Source organism: Acanthisitta chloris, unplaced genomic scaffold (genome assembly GCF_000695815.1).
Source record: "Acanthisitta chloris isolate BGI_N310 unplaced genomic scaffold, ASM69581v1 scaffold8722, whole genome shotgun sequence".
Lineage (NCBI taxonomy): Eukaryota > Metazoa > Chordata > Aves > Passeriformes > Acanthisittidae > Acanthisitta > Acanthisitta chloris.
The window spans coordinates 1-10,316 of record NW_008662133.1 but is presented as its reverse complement, the minus strand read 5'-3'; the positions used below and the strand labels follow the sequence as shown (position 1 = coordinate 10,316).

Here is a 10,316-nt window from a genome sequence, read left to right as displayed (position 1 = left end):
TGCAGGTCCCAGCTCAGCAGGGAGTGGGACGAGCTCTGTCCCCAGGGATCTCAGAATCTCCTCTCCCCTCTGTGGGAGGCTGCACTGAGGCATGCCAGGGACCCCCATATTTAGCCACTGACACAGCATTTTACTGCTTTACTTGGCTCTGACCAGACAAGGATTGCAACTGGCACCTGCTGAGCCCTTGGGGCCGTCCGAGGCAGCAGCTGCCGCCGACAGCAGCACACACGATCCCCAGCCCAACATCACAAGACCATGGAGACATTTCTCACGTAGCCAGTAGCATCACAGTGTCTGCAAAAGGGCAAAATTCATCCCCTCTGGGACCTTACAGGGTGCTGGGATGCCAGCAAGGCACTTGAGATCTGAGCAGACCCTTTTCCTTTGGCATTTTGGGGTTCAATCCCCTCACAAGGGCTGGAAAGGTCTGTGTGATGTCCCATAACTGGCATTACTTGGGCTGCTGCAGCTGCAGGTCTGGAGGTGCACAGTGAGCCTCCAAGAGCTCAGCACTCCACACCTTTTATCCCTGAGGCCACTGAGATCTCCCTCCAGCAGCGACTCCAGCGGGGCCTGAGCCAGGAGGGTGAATCACAGAGGTCCCCCAGGCTGCCCCACGGCCACAGTCCCTCCAGGTCCCCACTGATGCCATTTCCATGGGTGAGCTCAGTGTGAACTCTCTGCTGCTCATACCTGGAGCTGCTAAGGCACTGTCCATCCTTCCTGCTGCACAGAAGCTTGGCTGGAAGCAACATGAATCCAAAGCAAACAAGCAAAAATCAGAGGCAGATTTATTCCTCTTCCCTCCTGAGAGCTGCAGCACTTATACAGACCAACAACCACCTTCCATGTCCATGAAGCTCAGCCATCAGCTCAGAAACAAGGCACTGGGATCACCTCTTCCCTCTTCCCAGGACCCTTCTGGGCTAGAGCACAGCAGCTGTTTAGCAGTCCACTGTGACACAGTTTTGGGTAAGCACGTGGGGTGAGAGAAGAGCACCCTGCATGGTGCTCCACAAGTACACTAGGAGAAAACTTGCATTACAATCACTCATACTAACACTTCATTCTCCCTCTTTTTGCAGTTCCATGTCCCTTTTCCCAGCCATCAGCCTTAGGAAGCACAAGTGTGGTTGTCTCACAGCCCTGCTAAACACTGATGGTGAGAAATAGGGTTCTGGCACCATAAATCTCCCATCCCTGTCCCCCCCACTTCCCTGTGCATGCCCAGATCTGGGTCCCTTAGGGCTTTTCAGTCTCTTTTCCTTCCTCAGACTGTTCTTCTTTCCCCACTGGCTGCTCCTGTTGGGTTATCTTCACCTCATTGACTCTGGCCTTCAGCTCCTTCCCCGTTCGGGGAGCCACAATGCTCAAGATGCCATCGTGGGACAAGGTGGCTCTCACCAGCAAGGGGTCAACATCCAGGGGGAGGATGTAGGTCCTGGTGAACTCCCTGGAGATGAAGCCATGGCGATCAGCCTTCTGTGGGTGCTGCCCCATCACCTCCAGCAGGTTGTCCACAGTGCGGACGGTCAGCTCATCCGGCAGGAACTGGCAGACATCCAGGAACACCTGGAATTTGTGCTCATTGAGGCAGATCTCAGAGGTGCCTCGGTCCAGCTGCTTGTTGATGCGAGGCCTGATGTAGTAGCCATGGTACAGGGCAGGGGCTAAAATCTCGGATGGGGACACACCTGAAAACGAGACTCGGTGAGGAGTGTGAGGTTTCCAGGGAAAGGAGATGGAGGAGGAGGGTTGGCAGCAGGTAGGGGAGGGTGGCAGGAGGAGGCTGGGACCTGTCAAACACCTTGGGTTTGCCAGCACATCAGCACAATGTGGGTGGAGCCTCTTGCAGTTCCTACCTTTTATATCTCTACAGACACAGAGATCCAGTGCCTGCCAGCCACTGCCTCCTGCCACACAGCCTGCAGCTGCCAGCCAAGGGCTGGCATCCAGCTTTACATGTCTGTTGGGTGGACTGGGAGGGACTGGTAGGTGCACTGGGTGCTCCGCAGTGCAGAGCCCACAGCCAGGCATGGGCATGGAAAATGCTGATGGTGAAGAAACTGCCCTGAAGAACTAAAGGCCTTTTGTGTGCCATTGTCCAGGGGGCTTTCCTTGGAGCTTTTTGGCTTTTCACGCTGTTGTGCTGGTGCTGAATGGTTCTGCTGCTGCCCACATTCCTTCCCCTCAGCCAGCCACTGCCCAGCTTTGTGCTGAACACCCCAGCTCAGCTTTTCTCCACATCCCCCGGCTGCAAACACTGCCCCCCCTTCCAGAGCTCCATGTTTTCACAGCATGTGCATGAATGCCAGACCATGGGTGGCATGAGAGAGGGACAGGACAACCAGCACTAGGCATGGATGGAGGAAGAGGATCCAAAGAGAGAGACCTTGGCTATTCCCTGGCTATTCCCCTCCTGATTTGGTCTTGGTTCTTCAATATTCATTGGCTCCAGTTTTCTTATCCTGCTCTGGAGCTCAGTCTCCCCAGAGAAACTCCACCAGCCCTTTTGCATGAGTGGGGAGGAAGGAGCTGGGGGGATCCCATCTCCCTTCTTACCTTCTCCAAAGTTCTGGTCGTAGATCTTGCTGGGGTTGGCGAACTCGTACTCGGAGCTCATGGGGTAGGCGTGGGGCACAGTCCGTGTGTCCATGGCGTGGCTGGGACAGGCACCTTCCGAGCCCTCGCTGCCTCTGAGACTGAAGGCTGCAGATTGCAAGGGTTTAATTGGGTGAATTCCAAAGGGAGGAGTGTGTGATAAAAAGATGGACCAAAATAGCCACACGCACAGGCCCCAGGATGCCTCGCCAGGGTGACGAGCGAAGCTTCACGCAGCATTCCAGCAGGGAGTGTGGCCACTGCCTGCAGTCAGGGACACCTCAGGAACATCCCACACGTCCTCCCAGCCTCAGAGTCCCTCCCAGAGCAAGGGCTGCAGGAGGAGAATGGGTGACCATGTGCAGTCAGGGGGCACAGAGGGGAGCTGAGGGAGGCTGAGGCAGGAGGAAGCAGGACAGGTCTCAGGCTCTGCTGCCAGTCGTGCTCCCAAAGCAAGGGCCAGCAAGGAGGCTCATTGTGAGCAGGGCCAGGGGGTACTGGTGGCCCTGAAGCACAGCATGGGGACAGGACAGCAGCTATTGCTGCCTGGAACTTGTTGTGTAAAGTCCCATGGAGTCACTCTCATACCCATTGCCCAAGTCACCCCTCCCATGCCCTGCACAAGGAGCCTGGTTTTCCCAGCAGCTGAGCTCTGTTCCTCTGAGTGCTGAAGCACTGCAAGTTAAGCAGAAGTAGACAGGATCCTGATCCCACTGCTGACACCTCCCCATCCTGAACCACACTGCTGCAAGCTAGCTATCCACACTGTTCCTTGGCCAGGGCTTTGGTACGATGTGATGAGAGCTGGAGAAACGCTGGAGCCAGAGACCACGAGTTAGCCAAGGGTCTGAAGGTAGCTGAGATCCAGTTTTATTGAACAGGGGTGGTGTAGTGCCCAGTGACACCCTGTGTACCCTGACACCAGAGATTTCCTTCAGCCCATGTCCCTCAGTGTGAGAGAGCAGGTGCAGTGCTGTTGATGTAATGGGCAATTGCAGAGTATTTATGTCCTGAGCTGTTGCACAGAGCAAATTCTGCTCCCTATCCTTGCAGGCAAGCTGAGAGGAAAAGGGTCAGAACCTTTTGCAGAGGACTGGTGGTGCTAGCAGGAAGAATGATGTACCTCTGAGCCAGAAATTGTATTGGTGCTCTCAGAGGCAGAGAGCAGCTCTTGCCCTGGGAGGACAGCTGCTAGGCTGAACCCGTTCCTGTCATTTAGGTTCACAGGTGAGGCAGGAATTAAAATAAATGTGTGAGTTAAGATGCATTAGGAGTTTAGTGCAGGGGCCCAGGCAGGCACAGGTAGCTTGCATCCCTGTGGAGACACCTCACAGTGCTGGAGGCTCTTAGCATGCCCAGGTCAGCTCTGCTCCAGTTCCCTGGGACTCTGAGCTCACCGTGTCAGGCTCTTCTGTTCTCTCCAGTGAAGTGGTTTCTGTGCTGGGCAGAGATGAGAGGTGTTGGGCTGAAACACAATGGAGAAATCTCACTCACACACACCAGAGGGTGTGCACAGGGCAGTGAGGCTTACTGGGCTGCAGAGCTGCAGTGCCAAGGTGATCTCAGCAGATCCCTCCTGGGCTCCTCCCTGCCCTCTGCCTCGATGCCTTCCTTTGCTTTAAGGAGAGGCAGAGCTCGTCCTGGGCTGGTGGGTGATGTGGGGAGCTGCAGCCTCAGCGCTGGCAGTGGGAACAACAGCCCCTTGTCATTTTCCCTGGGAGCCAAAGATAGGAGCTGCATTGATCCCGTTGGCATCCAAAGCAGCTGGGAACATCCGCCAAGGCCGCCTGGGACTCTGCCGATAAACAGCACGTGGGGTGGGCGCCTGGCCACCTCGGCTTCTTGCTGCCCCATTAGGCTCCTTTTCTTCTTCTCCCCTGCCCCCTCCTCCTCAGCAGCGCGTTCAAATCCCTCAGACAGCTACTGGGCACCGCCGAAGGGCCCAGCCCAGGAGTGGGACAATAAAATCCCTGACACCACTGTTCAAGAGGCCTCGGGGGGGTGGAAGGCCAGGCCAGCTGCACGGGTATAAAGCTGTCCCAGGCTCCCAGCACAGCACTGCAGCACACTTGTGTGCCAGACTCCTCCAGCGCTCTCCAATGGATATCACCATTCACAACCCCCTGATCCGCAGACCCTTCTTTTCTTGGTTGGCACCGAGTCGTATCTTTGACCAGATTTTCGGGGAGCACCTGCAGGAGTCAGAGCTGCTCCCTGTTTCCCCCACCTTCAGTCCTTTCCTGATGAGATCCCCCATCCTTCGGATGCCCAGTTGGCTAGAGACAGGACTCTCTGAGGTAATCTTTGCTTCTTCATGCTCTTTGTTATTGCTGGGTGCACATCCTGATGGGTCTGCACCTGGAGACCCACGGGAGCTGAGAGCTTGGAAGCTGCTTGTAGGTGGTTCTTTAGGGAGAGGCTGGGGAAGAGGGTGCTGTGTCTGTGCAGTAGGTAAGAAGCTCTGCATGCTCTGCTAATTGTGACTGAGAGCAAGTATTGCCATAGTGATGGGAAGAGAGGCAAGCCGAGATGAGTGTGTGCAGGAGATGACTCTAAGAAGAAAGGAGGAAACCTAATTTCCCTAATTTCCCAGTCTGCTATGCAAAACTTTCAATCCCACTCCCAGCTGAGAAGCAAACAGCGCAGGGTGGTGGGATCTTCATGTCAGGAGGGACAGGAGGAATCAGGAGGGACAGGAGGGACATGAGGACAGGGGGAGCTCATGGATGCTGAGGGAAAAGGGCCTGTTTTAGAGAACCACTGCCCAGAAGAACAGCATTTTAAGTAAGACCCAGGACCCACAGGATCATGAAACAGATGTCTGCTTGCTTCAGGGGCTGAGCCGAGACACACTTGCCTGTTCTGCAAGTCAACTGTCTTATTTACGAGTAGGTTGTGGAGCTCTTCTAAGCAGAAGGAGTGAGAAGAAAGTATTGTTTTAATCTTTGCATAGTTCCCCTTGATTTAGTGGCCTGGGTCTGGCTGTCCCCTGGAGCAGCCACAAGCACCACAGATAACATCTATCTCAGTGGAGACACCTTCCCAAGTGATCTAGGAGGAGGAGGAGGAAGCACTTAGGTCAAACTGTGGGAAGCAGTGAGCACAGAGCTGGCACAGAGGCTGTCCCCACATCCCAGAGCAGAGCTCCAGGAGGCTTCCCCCTCCCTGACCACGACTGCAGCAGGAAGGCAGACACAGCCAGCTCAAACAGCAAACTCCCTCAGATGTGTCCAAGACGGGCAGAAAATGCAAATTCAGCCTCAGAAAGCAGCAAAAAGCTGTGTTAATTAGAGGTGGTAAAGTGCAGACTGAGGGGAAGGAGGTGAGGACAGCAGCAGCAGCAGTCCTGCTGCTGAGGGCACAGAGCTGAGCAGTGCTGCCTCACCAGGGACACTCTTCTGGTCACTAGTGATGAGGCAGGGCAGTCTGCAGGGCTGCAGGTGAGCCATGGCCACCTGCACACTCAGGGCTTCTTTGGCTTGCAAGACTTTGCACAGTCCAGTCATAGAAACTGGAAACCTCCAGGCATTCCGTGAGAAGAACCAGCTGAGAAACCTGTGCACCAACTAAAGAGTCAGTTTTAACAAGCTCAGGTTGAGGCTCTCAGGTGCTGTAGTGATGGGCATGAAGGTAAGGGCAGCAAAGCACAAAGCCACTCAGAATCTCAAGAAAAGGTCAGGGCATGAGGAGGTACCACCTTGAGTTTGTATTCTGAGAGCCTTTTTAAGCTGCTCTTTCCTCAAGTCACCTCCTTGTTTTGCAGATGCGACTGGATAAGGACAAATTTTATGTCAATCTTGATGTGAAGCATTTCTCCCCTGAGGAGCTAAAAGTGAAGGTGCTTGGGGACATGATAGAGATTCACGGGAAGCACGAGGAACGCCAGGTACTGCTGCTTTAACTGGGGCACTGCTAGAGCCAGAGTGAACTGCCTCACCCCTGGGTAAACAAGGAGACTGCAAAACAATCCTCATCTCAAATATTTCTAATGGGTTTTACCAACCCATTCTAAGGGAAGGTGCTCTGTGCAACCCTCCAGCTGATCCCAGGCAGGGCAGCAAGAGGGTTCAGATTTATTGCTGATGTTACATGAACTGTGAACTGAACTGGAAAATCATCTTAGAAATGGGTGTTTTGGGCCTCCCTCTTTCTGGGAAGAGGCCCAGGAAAGCAGGGAGACATTCAATAAGCTAACAGCAAACTGAGAATTAAACCATGTCATGAATCAGTGCATTGTCCTCTGGTGTCACCTTTCTTAGGCCCAGCTATCAGTTTCTAACCCTTGAGGCTTGTGTTCTGCTATCCATCCCACTGCTTTGCTGGCTCTGGGGACCTGTGTGGCAACTGGACCGTGTCTCCTCTGGCCAGACTTGGCTGTTTAAAGAGAACATCTCATCTTAAAAACTCTTCTAACTTTCTGAAAGGTTTTCCTTTGAGATCTAGAGCTTCCCAACCTTAGCATTTGCAAAGGTGCTGATGGTTCCAAACTCAGCTTTGCAAAGGGTCTGTGGTTCCAATCTCAGCCTTTGCAGAAGTCCTGGTGGTTCCAAACTCGGCTTTGCAAAGGTGCTGGTGGTTCCACTCTCAGCTTTGCAAAGGACCTGGTGGTTCCAAAGGTCCTGGTGGTTCCAATCTCAGCTTTACAAAGGTCCTGGTGGTTCCACTCTCAGCCTTGCAAAGGGTCTGTGCTTCCACTCTCAGCTTTGCAAAGGTGCTGGTGGTTCCACTCTCAGCTTTGCAAAGGGTCTGGTGGTTCTACTCTCAGCCTTGCAAAGGGTCTGGTGGTTCCACTCTCAGCCTTGCAAAGGGTCTGTAGTTTAGGTGGAACCGAACGTTTCTAATGAGGTCTATTCCTTCTCCCCTCCTCTTGCAGGACGAGCATGGCTTTATTGCCAGGGAGTTCAACAGGAAATACAGGATCCCTGACGACGTGGACCCGCTGACCATCACGTCGTCGCTGTCTCTGGACGGAGTGCTGACGGTGAGTGCCCCGCGCAAGCAGAGCGACGTCCCCGAGCGCACCATCCCCATCACCCGCGAGGAGAAACCTGCCATCGCCGGAGCCCAGAGGAAATAACTGCTCCGAGTCACCCCGGGGGCCATTCCAGAGCACTTTGCATCATCAGATGCCACCTGTACTGAATGGCTGCTCTTATTATTTATGCCGAGTAAGTTTACTAACGAATAAAACATGAATAAGCAGTTTGTATTTATTTGTTTTGAGCACTGAGGAGTGAAATGTTGGGGCTGAGAAAGCTGTGTGAGGTTACTGTGCAAGGAAACATACCTGGTGTCACTCTTGCTTACAGCTTGGGTGTCCAGGACAGCTTGGCTTGGGGTCCAGAAGCACTTTGCTCGTTTCAGGTTGTGATCTCCAATGTTTTGCAAACATCTAAGGCACAAGTGTTTTCCTTTGATGTTGCCAGAGGATTTCAGAGTGTTTCACAAGCAACAGCAAAGTTTCTCCAGTGGAGATTAAACTGGTAAAACAACTTCATGACAATTGAAAGCCATTTCAAGTGTGGGTATTCGATCACAACCGACTGGAAGACAACCTTATCTTAAATCTCTAGACTGACTCATGGTATGGAGAAGCATCCAAATGCTGCAGCCAACTCAGAGCAGTTGCAGGTGGAAACTGCAGAGCTGCAGTAGACACAGGTATATTCAGAGAGGAGAAAAAAACATCCTTCTCTCATGATGCAAATCACATCCCTTTGAAACTATGTTGTTAGTGCCCTTCAAACAATGAACAGGATCTGATGTCTACAGCAATAATCTGATTCATGCCAACATTGTTGAGTGGTACAAACACTGCTAAGTCCTTCTCAGGCACCATCATCTGCTTAGTACCTCCCTTCAAAGGGATCTGAGCATACAGGGAAGTCTGTGTTACTGCAACTGAGTTTGTAAAATTCATCTCCAAAAGGGACAGAAAGCCACAGATAACCAGGCTCAGCCATGACCTGACCTATTTTTATGCTCCCTATACCTGCTCAGACCAAAGCTCTGTTAGAAAGGACCAGTTTACATCTCAAATGAACTGAGACAATATCCTTCTTCTGTGCCTTTAGGTAAGAGAAATAAACTGAGCACTCAGTGATGAGGGGTCATTGACAAATAACTCACATCCCACCTCATTTCCAAGGTCTAGTGTGTCCTATTAGCTGGTTCTAATAAGCTCTTCCAGTTTAAGGTGCTAATTGGGTTTGTCTGATCAGGCACAGGGTGACTGGTGACTCACAGGCACCTCTGCACACAAGAACGACAGACACACACAGAGGTTACAAATAACACAGCTTAAAAAGCAGAAAGAACATTTGCCACATGATGCTACATTAGGCTTTCATGTGTGACAGCTCTTTGTGCTTGAAGGATGTGGCTGAAGCACTGCTAGCAGACAGGGCTTCTCTTTCTGAGCATGGTCTGTAGCTTTTCCTGCATCCTTCTTGCTCTTTTTGCCAGGGTTGGACACAAGCAGGAAAGAAATGTTTCCACATGGAGGCCTTTAGTGGGGCAGGACTGAGCTGGGGAGGTTCCAGCTCAGGGTGGTGCCCCAGAAATCAATGAGGTTCTTGTTCACATCCTAAAAGAATAAACATTAGAAGCAATCGAGGAAGTAAATGGAAAACTGAGGGAAATCTTTTCTATAGTACAGAGTTGTGTTAGGTTCAAACTCAGGAGCAAGAAATGGGTGTTTTGAGTGAAAGCTCTTTGGGATAAACTTGATGAGGTTAGCTAGACAAGAATCCCTGAAATGCAACCACCACTCCCTGAATGGCCTGAAATACCTGTTCTGTGGTGGCACAGGAGCACAGCCCAGCCAGGGGAAAATGACAGGAAGCATCTCTGTCATCTCCAAGTACTGATGTCATTCAGAAGCTCCTTGTTAGCTGCACCACAGATCCAACAGACTCTTTCAGACACTCCATTCTCTGATGTTCCCCTTGTAATCTGAAGAACAGGTTGTTTCAAAGCAGTGAGTAACTGAGAAGGAAATCTCATATTTAGCATGGCTAAACAGAAGTACATACATATTTCTTTTTTCTTTCTGGCAGAGGGAGGTGGTAAGTACTTTCCTGAAGTATATGATGCTGCATGTCTCAGCGCTAAACACCTCTCTGTGTCACTAGAAAAAGTGATTTACCCAAGGCCACAGAACCAAATGCCTGGCCCAGAGCTCCCAAACTGCTCGTGGTGGGTCTGTGTTGGAGCTCACCTTCATCGATTTCCAGCCTTCCTCTGCAATTACCTGTGTGAAACACTGTCCTCACACACTGTCCTGCCCCGTGTGGCAGCTGTGGGCACACAAATAGAACAGGTGATACTCAACCCTATATTAGACACCACATCATATATACCAATATTATATACCACCATTTCCTTTCTTCTCAGGGGCTTCTGTATGCACAAACATGTGTGTGAGGCAGGGAAATTCATTTACCTTGTATCACCCTGTTGGTAAATTAGGGACCTACTTATTACATCTTCACAGAATCACAGACTACTCAGAGCTGGAAGGGACCCACAAGGATCATAGCCTCCAACTCTTTCCTCTGCACCGGACATCCACAAGAATCCCACCATGTGCCTAAGAGCATAGTCCAAATGCTTTGTGTACTCTGTCAGGCTTGATTATTTCTGCAATTATCTGATACCAAATGTTATTTCCACCACCTTTCCACTGCTTCTCTTCTCTTCTCTTCTCTTCT

At 51.7% G+C, this 10,316-nt stretch overlaps 2 protein-coding genes across 2 annotated transcripts; one reads left to right on the top strand and one right to left on the bottom strand.

Moving 5' to 3' along the window:
• Nucleotides 1-1,174: 1,174 nt before the first annotated feature.
• Nucleotides 1,175-2,699, bottom strand: HSPB2 (heat shock 27kDa protein 2). Its single transcript, XM_009070482.1, has 2 exons — nucleotides 2,566-2,699; nucleotides 1,175-1,697 (listed from the first exon to the last, which is right to left on the bottom strand). The coding sequence occupies exons 1-2, from the start codon at nucleotides 2,657-2,659 to the stop codon at nucleotides 1,246-1,248; spliced, it is 546 nt and encodes a 181-aa protein (XP_009068730.1). The 5' UTR covers nucleotides 2,660-2,699; the 3' UTR covers nucleotides 1,175-1,245.
• Nucleotides 2,700-4,494: 1,795 nt separating this feature from the next.
• CRYAB (crystallin, alpha B) lies at nucleotides 4,495-7,806 on the top strand. The gene is made up of 3 exons (XM_009070481.1): nucleotides 4,495-4,901; nucleotides 6,368-6,490; nucleotides 7,478-7,806. Exons 1-3 carry the CDS (start codon nucleotides 4,704-4,706, stop codon nucleotides 7,679-7,681), a joined length of 525 nt encoding a protein of 174 aa, XP_009068729.1. The 5' UTR covers nucleotides 4,495-4,703; the 3' UTR covers nucleotides 7,682-7,806.
• The last annotated feature ends 2,510 nt before the right edge of the window (nucleotides 7,807-10,316 follow it).

Coding starts and splice junctions, on each gene's coding strand:
- HSPB2 (XM_009070482.1), bottom strand. CDS start 2,659: ATGGACACACGGACTGTGCCCCACGCCTACCCCATGAGCTCCGAGTAC. Junction 1,698..2,565: donor CGACCAGAACTTTGGAGAAG/GTAAGAAGGGAG, acceptor TCTCGTTTTCAG/GTGTGTCCCCATCCGAGATT.
- CRYAB (XM_009070481.1), top strand. CDS start 4,704: ATGGATATCACCATTCACAACCCCCTGATCCGCAGACCCTTCTTTTCT. Junction 4,902..6,367: donor TAGAGACAGGACTCTCTGAG/GTAATCTTTGCT, acceptor CTTGTTTTGCAG/ATGCGACTGGATAAGGACAA. Junction 6,491..7,477: donor GGAAGCACGAGGAACGCCAG/GTACTGCTGCTT, acceptor CTCCTCTTGCAG/GACGAGCATGGCTTTATTGC.